Source organism: Scyliorhinus canicula, chromosome 6 (assembly GCF_902713615.1).
Source record: "Scyliorhinus canicula chromosome 6, sScyCan1.1, whole genome shotgun sequence".
Classification (NCBI taxonomy): domain Eukaryota; kingdom Metazoa; phylum Chordata; class Chondrichthyes; order Carcharhiniformes; family Scyliorhinidae; genus Scyliorhinus; species Scyliorhinus canicula.
Window position 1 is genome coordinate 31914200 of NC_052151.1, and position 14237 is coordinate 31928436.

Sequence of the window (14237 nt, forward strand, 5' to 3'; positions counted from 1 at the left end):
AAAATGCAAAAAAAAATCAATTTCTCCAAAGAAAACATGTATTAAGGGTGGGGTACCTTTTACATTAAAAACCTGTTGCTGCCTTGAACCTAATTGGCCAAAACTCATCTTACTAACTTAGTAACTCTTTTCTCTAACCATTCGCTCGCCGCCTCCACGAATCCATCTGTTTGCTGCCTTTCCAACCTACCCAACCATTCCCCAACGCTCAGGAAAGAAGCCAGCAAGAGGGGCTAAGAGTGGTGGTCCGGGGAGCAGCAAATAAGAAGGTCAAGGGAGCAAAGCAGTGAGGTGGAGGTTCGGGAGAAGAAAGCAATGAGCAGAAGGGTTGGGAGAGGGAAGTGGTGATCTGGAGGGTTGGGGGAGGAGGCAAAACGGCAGTTTCTTTCCAAAAAGACTGTGAGCTTAAAAAATAAATTGGAGACAGCACTATTCAAGGCTTTTCTAGTTCACACGGGAAGATTTAAACTAGTTTGGCAGGTGGGTGGGAACCAAAGCAAAGGTGAATTAACTAAAGGGGAACTAGAGAGTAGGGACAGTAAGACTCGGAGGAAAAGCAGGCAAGGAGTGCTTGTGAACTGAAGTGCATTTGTTTCAATATGAGAAGTGTAACAGGTAAAGCAGATGAACTTGGAGCTTGGATTAGTACTTGATGTTGCCGTTACAGTGATTTGATTAAGGGAAGGACAGGATTGGCAGCTTAACGTTCCAGGATACAGATGTTTCAGGCAGGATAGAGGGGGGATATAAAAGGGGTGGGGGAGTTGCACTGCTAGTTGAGGAGAATATCACAGCTGTACTGCAGGAGGACACCTCAGAGGGCTCATACAGAGAGGCAGTACAGGTAAAGCTCAGGAATAGAAAGGGTGTAGTTACAATGTTGGGGGCTTATTATAGCCTCCCAACAGCCAGCCGGAGATGGAGGAAGAGATATGTAGGCAGATTTTGGCATGGTGTAAAAGTAACAGGATTGTTGTGGTGGTGATTTTAACTTCCCTTATATTACTGGGACTCACTTAGTGCTAGGAGCGTAGATGGGGCAGAGGTTGTAAGGAGCATCCAGGAGGGCTTCTTGAAACAGTATGTAGATAGTCCAACTAGGGAAGGGGCCGTACTCGACCTGGTATTAGGGAATGAGCCCGGCCAGGTGGTCGACATTTCAGTAGGGGAGCAATTTGGGAACAGTGAGCACAATTCAGTAAGCTTTACGTTACTGATGGATAAAGATAAGTCAAGTCTTCTGGTGAAGGTGCTAAATTGGGGGAAGACGAATTACAACATTTATTAGGCAAGAACTGAAGAATGTAGATTGGGAGCAGATGTTGAGGGCAAATCAACATCTGGCATGTGGCAGGCTTTCAAGTGTAAGTTGATAGGAATTCAGGACCAGCATGTTGCTGTAGGGATGAAGGATAAGTATGGCACGTTTCGGGAACCTTGGATAACGAGAGATATTGTGAGTCTAGTTAATAAGAAAAAAAGATGCATTTTTCAAGGCTATGAGGCTGGGAACACCTGAAGCAAGTGTGGAATACAAGGAAAGTAGAAAGGAACGTAAGCAAGGGGTCAGGAGAGGTAAAAGGTGTCACTAAAAGTCATTGGTCAGCAGCATTAAGGAAAATCCCAAGGCTTTTTATAACAATATAAAGGGTAAGAGGGTAGCCAGGGAGAGGGTTGGTCCACTCGAGGACAGGGGAGGGAATCAATGTGTGGAGCCAGAGGAAATGGGCGGGGTATTAAAAGAATACTTTGCGTCAGTATTTACCGTAGAGAAGGACTTGGTGGATGATGAGCCTGGGGAAGGTTGTGTAGATAGTTTGGGTCATATTGAGATCAAAAAGGAGGAGGTATTGGAGGTCTTTAAAGTCCAACAGGTTTGTTTCGAATCACTAGCTTTCGGAGCACTGCACCTTCTTCAGGTGAATGAAGAGGTGGGTTCCAGAAACATATATAGTCAAAGATGCAGGACGATACTTTGAATGTGAGTCTTTGCAGGTAATTAAGTCTTTACAGATCCAGAGAGAGGGATAATTACAATAAAAGAGGTGTGAATTATCTCAAGCCAGGACAGTTGGTAGGATTTCGCAAGGCCAGGCCAGATGGTGAGGGGTGAATTTAATGCTACCAGAATCCAAGGTCCCGATTGAGGACGTACTCATGGTGTGCGGAACCTGGCTACAAGTTTCTGCTCGGCGATTCTGCGTTGTCGCGTGTCCTGAAGGCTGCCTTGGAGAACGTTTATTCGGACAGTGCAGAATCGGCGAGCAGAAACTTATAGCCAAGTTCGGCGAACCAAACGGCGGAGCAGGGCACGACACCCCCCCCCGACAGGATTGTAGCTCTGGAAACTGAGGTGAAAAGGTTGGTGGAATCTAAAAGGGAAGGTGGAGGACCAGGAAAATTGGTCCAGACGGCAAAACGTACGAATAGTGGATCTGCCAGAGGGGATAGAAGGAAGAATCCAACGGGCTACATCGCCCAAATGCTGGGCAAGCTACTGGGGAGGGAGGAATTTCCAAAGCCCCCAGAAATGGACAAGGCACACGGGTCGCTTTGGACCAGGCCCAAAATTGGGGAGCAGCCAAGGGCGATCATCGCGAAGCTGCACCGGTTCCAAGAGCGAGAAAAGATCTCAAGGTGGGCCCGCCAGATGAAATTATGCTCGTGGGAAGGACATAGAATAAGGGTGTACCAAGACATTGGGGCAGACCTGGCAAAAAAGAGGGCCGAATTTAATAGAACGAAATCGGCACTCTATAAAAATGGGGTACGATTCGGCATGCCATTCCTGGCCAGACTGTGGGTGACATATATGGGCAAAGAACTTTACTTCAACATCCCGGCGGAGGCTGAGGAGTTTGTTAAAATGAACAACCTAGAGGGAGAGCAAACGCGGCAGCAATGAAAGCGCAGGGGCAGAAGAGGGAAGAAACTGAGAGCGGAGGACAGACCGCAAATGGAAACAATAATACGAACTATGTTTATATGTTTCTGGGACTGTGCTGTCTCGTTTTTGGGCATGCCTCTTCCCTCAATGTGATGACGGAGAAGAGGCCAAGGGGAGTGAGGATAAGGGGTGGAAGGGGGTGGGTAAAACGGGGCCAGGGTGAGACAAGACTGGGAGGGGAGCCACCGTACTCGCAAGAAGGGAAGACCATGGGAAGGGAGAAATCAAGGGAAGCCACGGCGCACCTCTCAAGGGAGAGGGAGCGACTAGCCAAAAAAGTGGGGGGGGGGAGGAGAAACATCAAGGGGAGGGGGAAACAGAGGGATAGGGTAAGGGCAGAACAGGTGGGGGGAGTGCAGGACAGAAAAGGAATAAAGGGAAGGATAATAAGGACAAGAAACGAATCGGGCGCAGGCTACGGCAGGCATAGAGCAGGGTGAGGATTACCTGGAACTTACGGGGACTTAACAGCCCGGTGAAAAGTTCCAGAATCTTCACCCACTTGAGACACAGAATTCATAAAGAAGACCATGGTGGAATTCCTTGACATTGACAAACACCTACTGATTATGGGGAGTCGACTTTAACTGCGTGCAGGACCCACTGACCGAACGATCAAATTCTAGAACGGGGAGAAAGACTGACATGGCTGGGGAACTGTGAGCAATTATGGAGCAGATTGGGGTGGTGGATCCATAGAGGTTCCTACACCCAGGAGGAAAATAATTTTCATACTTCTCACAAGTGCATAAGGTATACACCCATATCGACTTGTTTGCAGTGGGGAAATCGGTACTTCCAAGGATCAGGGGAGCAGAATATTCTGCGATCGTTATCTCCCAACCACGCTCCACATTATATGGACAAAAGGTTGGAGACGGGCCGTGCCCAGCGCCCCACATGGAGGCTCAACACAAACCTCCTGGCTGACAAGGCTTTCTGCCAAAAAAACATCGCGGACCATAGGCGATTACGTTAGTAACACCAAAACGGGGAAGTCTCACCCTCCACGTTTTGGGAGGCACTGAAGGCTGTGATTAAAGGAGAAACCATAGCCTACAAAGCAAGCAGAGATAGGGAAGAGAGGATGGCCAGGCAGCAGCTAGTGGACTCCGTTCTGGAAGTCGACAGGAAGTACTCCGAGGCCCCGACCACACAGCTGATAGCAGAGGGGAAAAAGCTGCAAATTGATTTTTAATAGTGTACCAACTCCGCCAGACAAGGAGGACCTCCTACGAACACGCAGACAAGGCTGGCTGCCAATTGGCTCACCAGCTGAGAAAGCAGGCAGCCACGAGGGAACTAGCCCAGATAAAGAATAGCAGCTGCAGACTGGTAACAGAACCAAAAGAGGTCAATAAGGCATTTGAGACCTTTTTCCAGGGACAATACACCTTCAAGCCCACCAGCGGGGACGCCGGGATGAAACAGTTCCTCGATGGACTAGAACTACCAGTTGTGGGGGAAGACAGACTGGGGGAGCTGGAAGCACCAATAGATCTGGAAGAAATCATGGAGCGCATTAGCTCCATGCAGGTGGGGAAGGCACCGGGACCCGATGGGTTCCCGGCGGACTTCTGTAAAAAAAATTGCGCCAGCATTGGCCCCACACCTAAGAGACATGTTCGCGGACTCGCTTGCAAGGGGCACTCTGCTACCTATGCTAGTGCAGGCCACAATCTCACTTGTAGCCAAAAAGGATAAAGACCCGATGGAATGTGGTTCAAAAAGACCCATTTCGCTGCTAAATGTTGATGCAAAAATACTCGCAAAGGTCCTGGCTGGAAGGCTGTGTACCGGAGGTGCGCCCCCCCCTGCTCCTTTATGTCTCAAAGCCACAGGAGGGACCGAAGGCAATACTGCAGATCCTGAAAGAGTTTGGAACCTTTTCAGACTACAAACTTAATCTGGGCAAATGTGAGGCATTCCCAGTGAACCCAATTGGAGGCGGGGCAGAGGTGGAGGGGCTCCTGTTTAAAACAGCCCAGAACAGATTCCGTTGCCCCCCCCACCCCGATCATAGGGCAACCACAACCAAAGTTGACGGGGTGAGGGGGAGGGCAAGAAACGAGAAGGGGGACACACGAGGAGGGATGGGTGGCTCAAGGGACCATAGGCCGCGCCAGAAGGCGGTAAAATGTACATAAATTAAATCAAGGGAAGGACAGGATAAACCTTTCTGTATAATTGTATGTAATTGTTGTTAAATGTGGAAAACGCCAATAAAAAGATTTTCGGGAAAAAAAACCCATTATGGCTGCCACAGTACCAGAAGGATATGGAGGCTTCGGAGAGGGTACAGAAAAGATTTACCTGGTATGGAGGGCATTGGCTATGAGGAGAGGTTGGAGAAACCTGGCTTGTTCTCACTGGAATGAGGAAGGTTGAGGGGTGACCTGATGGATGTCAACAAGATTGATGGGCATGGACAGAGTGGATAGTCAGAAGCTTTTTCCCAGGGTGGAAGAGTCCATTACTAGGCGGTATATGTTTAAGGTGCGAGGGGCAAGGTTTAAAGGCAATGCATGAGGCAAGTTTTTTACACAGAGGGTGGTGGAAGCCTGGAACACTCTTCCAGGGGAGGTAGTGGAAGCAGATACAATGGTGACTTTTAAGGGGCGCCTTGACAAATATATGAATAGGATGGGGATAGAGGGATACGGTCCCCTGGAGGGCCGGGTGTTTTAGGTTAGATGGGCAGTGTGGTTCTTGCAGGATTGGAGAGCCAAAGGGCCTGTTTCTGGGCTGTAATTTTCTTTGTTCTTTGAAAAAGTGCTATTAGCATGCACATTAAAAGTGAATGCTTGTATTGTATATAATCAATTAAAATAGGATTATTTTCAGATAATCATTTTACTTTTCCCCCAGAAAATACACAACTTAACAACAATGGGCACGTGGCTCTTCACTCGTCCAAAGAGGAGATCTTTCAGCTTGCCAAAATCAGAAAAATTAGGTAAGAACTGTGAACACCAAGGCGTGCTTTATCTATTCGGTTTTGGTAACTGTTTGAAAATCGGTCATTACATTTTTTGGAATTTATTAAATTAACTGTAATGAGTTATCAGAAGATATTTATGCAATCACTGTAAGTATTTAATAGTTGTAATGGTTGATGTGATTGTTTCTTTTATTACATGAACCAATTCATGAAGTATTGCTGAAAAAGTTGTCAGTAACCTTTTCCCTTAACTCGCATTTTTGAATCAAAACAATTTTATTGGCAATCAAGTAATCTCTTTTTTTCTTCCGCCTCCAAACATTTTTTTTTACAGTCCTATTCAGGATCTAAGACCAGAATCCATCAATAGCATATCAATCCCTGCTGTTGACCCTAGCATTAATTGTCAGGGTATATCAAATGAGCCACCAATCTCTGTAGAGTTTCAGATGATTGAAGAGGAACAAGAACCATGCAGCCTCCTTACTCTTGAAGAGTGTCTCAAACCTGAACAGTCATTTTGCTGTCTTGAGGAAATGTACTGCAGTGATCGACAGTTTGAGGAGCCAGTTGAAACCCCAACAGAAACTGGTAAATGTAACCATCCACACCACTCTTCCTGTAACTAGGGGAGTTATTGTTGTGCAAGTGTAATGGAATATCACCTATTTGAAAACGTTTGCCATAGGTACTTGTATTAACTGAAATATTTCAGTGTTTGATTAGCTTTGTGTTGCTGTGTTCTTTCTCAAATTAACTTCTAAACAGCCTGCATTTGTACAACACCACGGTGGATTCGATCCCAAGACCCCAGGGTTTCTGGATTGCTAGTCCAGTGCCAATACCACTATGCCACTGTCTCCCGGACAATATGCCTATTGTCAGACCAAATCAGTAAGGATCTTGTGTAGAATCTTATCAAACTATTTTTGAAATCTTTATCCTCAAAGGACTCTTTATCAGACATTCACCTTTTACAAATTAAAGACGTGTTAGTGTCTTTAATTAACACTCATTGTTCCAAGTGACAATTTATTTTTGTCCCATACAATGACAACTAGAGGTTTATTGACTATCTATGTTTGGCTGACTGGTTTATAATATTTTTTCCCTTAATTAAACAGCATCTACGTTCAACTTTTTAAAACCATTTCCAGCTTGAGGAATGCAGCATATCTTTGCCAATAGCTAAGACAAACAGGTGTATCTCTGAAAAGTATATACATTTTTAATTTAAATAAAATGAAGCCTGATCGTTGGTAATATGGAACAGAAGCAGGCTCAAAGGTCTGATTTGCCTATTTCTCCTAATTCCTATGGAACCATGTTAACGCAATAATACAATGTTAACTTGTTAGAGTACAAAAATTGCAGTCTCTTGGTGGAATGGATCATTGGCTCATTTCTTTTTAGTCCCATTGGATCTTTTGCATTTGAGTGGTGTAATATACTTCTGGTTTAGGATATATTTTAAGTCCTGGAGCTCATATTGATTTGTATCTGTATTAGTCATGCAAAACAAGAATATCTGGAGTTAATAAATATCATTTGACTGAAATATCATATTTTAAATACATGAAAGTGAACCATAGAATGTTATGAAAACTTGTGGTTTTTTTCCTCTCATTGTCCAGGTTTAATCATTAAGAATCCTTGGGACAAGAATCTTATCTGTGAACTTCTGTCAAATTTAACCAAACCATTGAGTTCCTATGGCTCTTTTTTAACTTGGACGGACAATATGCCTATCGTCAGACCAAAAATCAACCTTTCTTTAGGTAAACGCATTAGTAATTTTTTTAGTTTAATTGTATTTCCATATGTGCCTTCTCAGAGCAAAATGTAGTATATGCAACTTTGCATCCCATTCTTTTCCTGTGAGTAGGAACAACGTTTTTAGTTTGCACGCCAATATATTTATTTTCTGTATCCGTTTATTTGCGTGGGAAAGGACCTGGGTTTAACTGGCTAAGTTACAATTTAAGGTGATTAAAGGTAAAATAGTGAGAAAATATTTCCCCAGGTGGGTGAGTTCAGAGTAAGGGGCTTAGCTATTAAAATTTGAGCTGGGCAATTTGGTAGTAATGTCAGGAAGAACCTCTTTTCACAAAAGAGTAGTGGAAATTTGGAAAGCTCTCCTCAACAATACTGTTGAGGGTGATCAATTCAAAATTATAATTTGGGATTCATGTTTTTTTTAGGTAAGGATTTTGAGGGATATTGCAACCAAGGTGGGTAAATGAAGTAGATCTTCTGAATTAGGAGCAGGAATAGGCCCATCGATAAAATCAAATTGCTGCGGATGCTGGAATCTAAAACCAAAAGAGAAAATGCTGGAAAATCTCAGCAGGTCTAGCAGCATCTGTAGGGAGAGAAAAGAGCTAACGTTTCGAGTCCAGACTTGTCAAAGGTAGGCCCATCGAACCTGCTCTGCCATTTAATAAGATCATAGCTAATTTAGTTGTAATCTCCTGCCTCCCCCGTTGTTAATCAAAAATCTAGCTACCTCTGCCTTTAACAATATTCAACGACTCTGCTTCCACCACCTTTTGAGGAAGGAATTCCAAAGACCCAATCGTTTTTTAAAGAACAAACAATTTTATTGAGGTATTTTAGGCATACAGAAAAAGTGACATTGTACAGTACAAAAAAAAGTCAAAACACAAATTACAAATGAAACATAGTGCAAACCACGGCTCTGTTCAAACGGACCTGCCTTAATATCCCCCTTCCCCCTACTCTACTCTACTCTACTCTACCCTTGCCTGCCCCCCCCTCCCCCCGACACATACTCCTCCGCAAAGAAGTCAATAAATGGCTGCCACCTTCGGGCGAACCCTAGTAGCGAACCTCTCAAGGCAAACTTGACTTTCTCTAGGCCAAGAAAGCTCGCCATGTCCGATAACCATACCTCAGCCCTCGGCTGGTCGCCGGGCTACCAGGGAAGCAAAGGCCAGAATGTCGGCCTCTCTCTCTTCCTGGACTCCTGGGTCCTCCGAAACCCCAAAGATTGCCGGGCTCATTACCACCCCGGTTTTCAATACCCGGGACATCACATCTGTGAATTCCTGCCAATACCCCCTGAGTTAGGGCACGACCAGAACATGTGTACATGGTTAGTGTGCCCTCCGGCGCATTTAGCACACTTGTCTTCCAACCCGAAGAATCTGCTCATCTGGGCCACCGTCATGGGGGCCCGGTGCACGACCTTAAACTGGATCAGGCTGAGCCTGGCGCAAGTGCGGTCGTATTTACTCTGCTCAGGGCTTCTGCCCAAATACCGTCCTCCAGCAACCCCCCCCGAGCTGCTCCTCCCACTTAAGCTTCAGGTCCTCGGTCTGCGTATCCTCAGCTCCCATTAGCTCCTTCTAGACATCTGAAACTCTACCCTCTCCCACCTCTCCCCTAGAAAATACCCTGTCCTGTCTCCCCTTTGGCGGGAGACATGGGAAGGACGGCACCAGTCTGAGTACAAAATCCCTCACCTGCAAGTATCTAAAGTCGTTCCCTCTCGCCAGCCCAAACTTCTCCTCCAGTGCCCTCATGCTCGGAAAGCTCCCTTCCAGGAACAGACCCCCCATCCTCACAATACCCGCCCTCCTCCACAAATCGGTGGTTGCCGCAGATTGGGATCCACACCGCTGCTCTCACCTCCCCTACATGCCTCCTCCACTGGCCCCAGATCCGAAGAGCCGCCACCACTATCGGGCTGGTGGAGTAGCGTGCCGGCGGAAGTGGCCGAGGCGCCGTGACCAGGGCTGCTAAGCTAGTGCCCCTGCACGAAGCAGCCTCCATCCGCTCCCAAACCGACCCCGTACCCACCATCCATTTCCTTATCATCGCTATGTTGGCAGCCCAGTAATAGTTGCTGAAGTTCGGCGACGCCAGCCTCTCTTCTCCTCTGCTCCTTTCAAGCATCACCCTTCGTCACCCACGGGGCCTTCCCTGCCCACACAAATCCCAGAATAATTTTATTCAGCCTCTTAAAGAAGGACCGCGGGATAAAGATGGGGAGACACTGAAAAACAAACCAGAACCGCGGGAGAATCGTCATCTTAACAGTCTGCACCCTCCCCGCCAATGACAGCGGGAGCGTATCCCACCTCCGGACCTCCTCCCTCACTCGTTCCAACAGTCGGGACAGGTTGAGCTTATGCAACTTGTCCTAGTCCCGTGCCATCTGAATCCCCAAATATCGGAAACCCACTAGCCTGAACAGCAACCCCTTCAGCCTACTCTTCTGCCCCCTCGCCTGAATTACAAACAACTCGCTCTTAGCCATGTTCAGTTTGTATCCGGAGAACCGGCCAAATTCCCTCAGGGTTGCCAGCGGCTCTATGGCCAGTGCAAACAGCAGTGGGGAGAGAGGGCAGCCCTGTCTTGTCCCACGGTGCAGTCTAAAGTAGTCCAATGTCATCCTGTTCGTCCTTACACTCGCCTCCGGGGCCTGATACAATAGCCTAACCCAGTCGATGAACCCCGCCCCGAACCCGAACCGTCCTAGTACCTCCCAAAGATAATCCCACTCGACCCGGTCAAAAACCTTTTCAGCATCCATGGCTACCACTATCTCTACCTCCCTACTCTCTGGGGGCATCATAATCACGTTGAGCAGCCTTCTTACATTGGCCACCAGCTGCCTCCCCTTTACTGGTCCTCTACAATTACATCCGGTACACAGTCCTCAATTCTGGTCGCCAAAATCTTGGCCAGTAACTTGGCGTCTACGTTAATCAAGGAGATCGGCCTGTATGACCCACAGGCCTGCGGGTCCTTATCCCATTTCAGAATGAGCGAGACGGTGGCCGGCGACATTGTCGGGGGTAAACTCCCTCTGTCTCTTGCCTCGTTAAAGACCCTGACCAGCACCGGCCTCATCGCTGCTAGCCGCTTCCCTCTTCCTCAGTTGCTGCGCAAACGTTCTACTGGCCTCTTCCCCATGCTCATAAATCGAGCTTTTTACCTTTCTAAGCTGCTCTACAGCCTTGCCTGTAGTCAGCACCCCAAATTCGGCCTGCAACCTCTGTCGTTTCCTGAGTAACTCTGGCCTTGGAGATTCCGCGTAACTCCTGTCCGTCCGTAGAATTTCCTTAATCAGTCGGTCCGTCTCTGCTCTATCTGTCCTGCCCCTGTATGCCCGGATTGAAATCAGCTCCCCTCTCCACAGCTCCCAGAGCACCCCTGCCAAGACTTCTCCAGTATCGTTCACCTGCTGGTAATTCTGCATGCATTTCCTCAGCCTCTCACACACCGCTTCGTCCGCGAGTAGTCCAACTTCCAGCCTCCATGGTGGTCGCTGAAAGCTGTCCTTGCAAAACTGCAGTTCTACCCAGTGCGGAGCATGGTCTGATATGGCAATTGCCGAATATTCTTCCCCCACCATTCCGGCCAGCATTTCCCTACTCACCACAAAGTAGTCAATTCGGGAATACACCTTGTGGACGTGGGAGTAATACGAGAACTCCCTTGCCGTCGGCCTGCTAAATCTCCACGGATCTGCTCCCCCCATTTGCTCCATGAACCCTCTCAGTTCCTTTGCCATCGCTGGTAACCTGCCCGTTCTTGAGCATGACCGGTCCAGGCTCGGGTCCAGGACTGTATTAAAGTCCCCGCCGATGATCAACTAACGCGAGTCCAAGTCGGGGATCTTCCCTAGCATCCTCCTGATAAAATCCTCACAATCCCAATTAGGGGCATACACACTGACCAGGACAACTCTCACCTCTTCGAGCTTACCCCTCGCCATAACAAACCTGCCACCCCCATGCACGACTGTGCCCTCCTCCTCAAATTGTACCCTTTTGTTAATCAGGATTGCAAACCCCCCCCCCCCCCCCCCGTCTTAGAATCAAGCCCCGAATGAAAGACCTGACTGACCCAGCCCTTCCTTAACCTAACCTGGTCTGCCATTTTCAGGTGCGTCTCCTGCAACAAGACTATGTCCGCCTTCAGAACCTGCAGATGCGCAAACGCACGCGCCCTCTTCACTGGCTCGGTTAACCCTCTAACATGCCAGGTGATCAGCCTGGTTGGGGGGCACTTCGCCGCCACCCCCCCCCCCCCCCCCCCCCCCCCCCTTGCCGATCAGCCATCACCTTGCCTTGGCCAGCCCCCCAGCCATGTGCTGCGCTTCCTCTGGCCCGCCTCCTGGCTGGCCATGCTGTTACCATGCCCAGTTTCCATTCCCGTCAGCAGAACAACTCTTTTTTTCCCCCCCCCTCCCCCTTCCTAGCGACACCATCCTATCACCTAACCCCTGCTCTAATCTAACTATATGGACACCCCCCCACCTCGGCTCCCATTGACTAGCTGCACTCAGCTAGCCTGGGGCTCCCAGCCTCGGCACCAGCCTGTCTCCCACCCATTGTTCCCAGTCACCCCGACCCCTCCACACCACTTCCCCAGATCAGCCCTACTTAAGCAAACACTCTATACAAGTCATAAACAACCCCCACAATAGCACAATTCAAGTTAAACAAGAAAAAAAAGAGATAAGAAATAACAGGGACTCTTCAGTCCGACCCATACAGACACAGAACAAGATTGCACAAAATTCCCCTGAAGCATCCATTTTAACCCAACCCTTTGAACTGTTTTCTTTATTAATCCCCCCCCCCCCCCCCCCCCCAGCCAAACTCCAACTAAGCAAAGAGCCCAAACAGGAAACATTCAGGAAAACCACGCAAAAACAAGAAAAAAAAGATGCATCCCAAAACGGGAGAGACACCACATACACTTAAAAGCTCTAACATGAGTCCAAACGTCCTCGGCTCAGGGCCAGCCCTTGCTTCTTAATGAAGTCTATCGCCTCTTCGGCTCCTTGAAATAGTGGTGCTGACCCTTATACGTAAGTCGTGCCGGAAAAAGCAGCCCGAATTTCACCTTGTTTTTATACAGTATCTCCTTCACCTGCCTGTAGCCTCCCCTCCTCCTGCCCACCTCCACGCTCAAATCTTGGTACACACACAGGGTGGTATTGTCCCAAATACAGCTTTGTGTGCTCTTTGCCCATTGCAGCATCCGTTCCTTGTCCAGGTACCTGTGAAAGCGTACCACCATCGCTCGTGGGGGACCCCCTTGTCGTGGCTGCCTCACCTGCACTCTGTGCCCTGTCCACCACCGGCGGGCGCGGGAACACCTCATTCCCCAGCAACCTCTGAAACATACCCTCCACATATGCGGCAGCGTCTAGCTCTTCTGCCCCCTCCGGGAGGCCCACGATTCTCACGTTCTGCCGGCGGGATCTATTGTCCAGGTCCTCCAGCCTTTCCAGAAGCATTTTTTGTTGGTCCCTCAACCTCTGAATCTCCACATCTTCCACCGTTTGAAAGTCAGCCTGCTCCTCCACTGACTTCGCCAACTGCTGGAGCTTCTCCGCTTGATCATCCAGCCTTTTTCCCATCCGATCAATCGACTTCTGAGGCGGCTCCAAGTTGTCACGCTTCAAAACCAAAAAGCCCTCCTGCATAGTCTGCAGCAGCTGATCCATTGGGGGCTGGGCTGTCGGCTCCTTGCTCTGAACACCAGCCATGCTGGTCTCTCTCACAGCCTCCACTGTGCCCTTACTCGACCACTTCTTCTGCTGTTTACGGTCCCTCCGGCTTCTTAGGTCCATACAATTCTGTATGGGTCCTGTGCCTGAATACTATTGCTTTCCAGTTCTGCGCTCAAAAGCGCAAAAAAGTCAGGGGAAAGGTCCAAAAGTCCGACTGAAACGGGGGCCACCAAATGTGCGACCTACTCCCTCCTAGCCGCCACCGAAGTCCCCAAAGACCCAATCCTTTGAGAGAAAACCTTTCTCCCCATCTCTTCTTAAATTGGGCAACCTCTTATTTTTAAACCATGCCCCCTAGTTCTAGATTCTCCCACAAGAGGAAACATCTTCTCCACGTCCACCCTGTCAATTCCCTCAGGATGTTCGAAAATCAAGTCACCTCTTACTCTTCTAAACTTTAGTGCATGCAAACCTCCGCTGTCCAGCCTCCCCATAAGATAACCCACCCATTCCATGTATTAGTCTAGTAAACCCTCTCTGAACTGCGTTTACATTCTTCCTTAAATATGCCTCCGTGCGCTGGGAGGATGACTGTTTGATTGCTAGCACTGCAGCAGAAAGTGCGCATGTGCGACACCATCAGCCGCCTGCATGCGCATTTGGGGCCCCTGATACATCACAATTCTGGCTCCTATCCTTTGTAATTAAAGATTAATTAAAAGCGTTTGTCTATTTTTGTACACAATGTCCTTCTGGCATCTGACCCTTCACATGTTTCGTTTTTCTTGTTGTCTCCCAATTCTTATTACTTACTCCACTTTTAAGGTAGACCAGTGTCTTTTTTTTATTTGTTC

The 14237-nt window shown here is 48.1% G+C and overlaps 1 protein-coding gene across 1 annotated transcript in view; it reads left to right on the forward strand.

Moving 5' to 3' along the window:
- Positions 1-14237, forward strand: part of bub1 (BUB1 mitotic checkpoint serine/threonine kinase) — a 146658-nt gene that overhangs the window by 106780 nt on the left and 25641 nt on the right. Inside the window, exons 17-19 of the mRNA XM_038799122.1 lie at positions 5816-5903; positions 6223-6479; positions 7523-7666. Coding sequence (XP_038655050.1) covers positions 5816-5903; positions 6223-6479; positions 7523-7666 — 489 coding nt within the window. The remainder of the gene's footprint in view (positions 1-5815; positions 5904-6222; positions 6480-7522; positions 7667-14237) is intronic.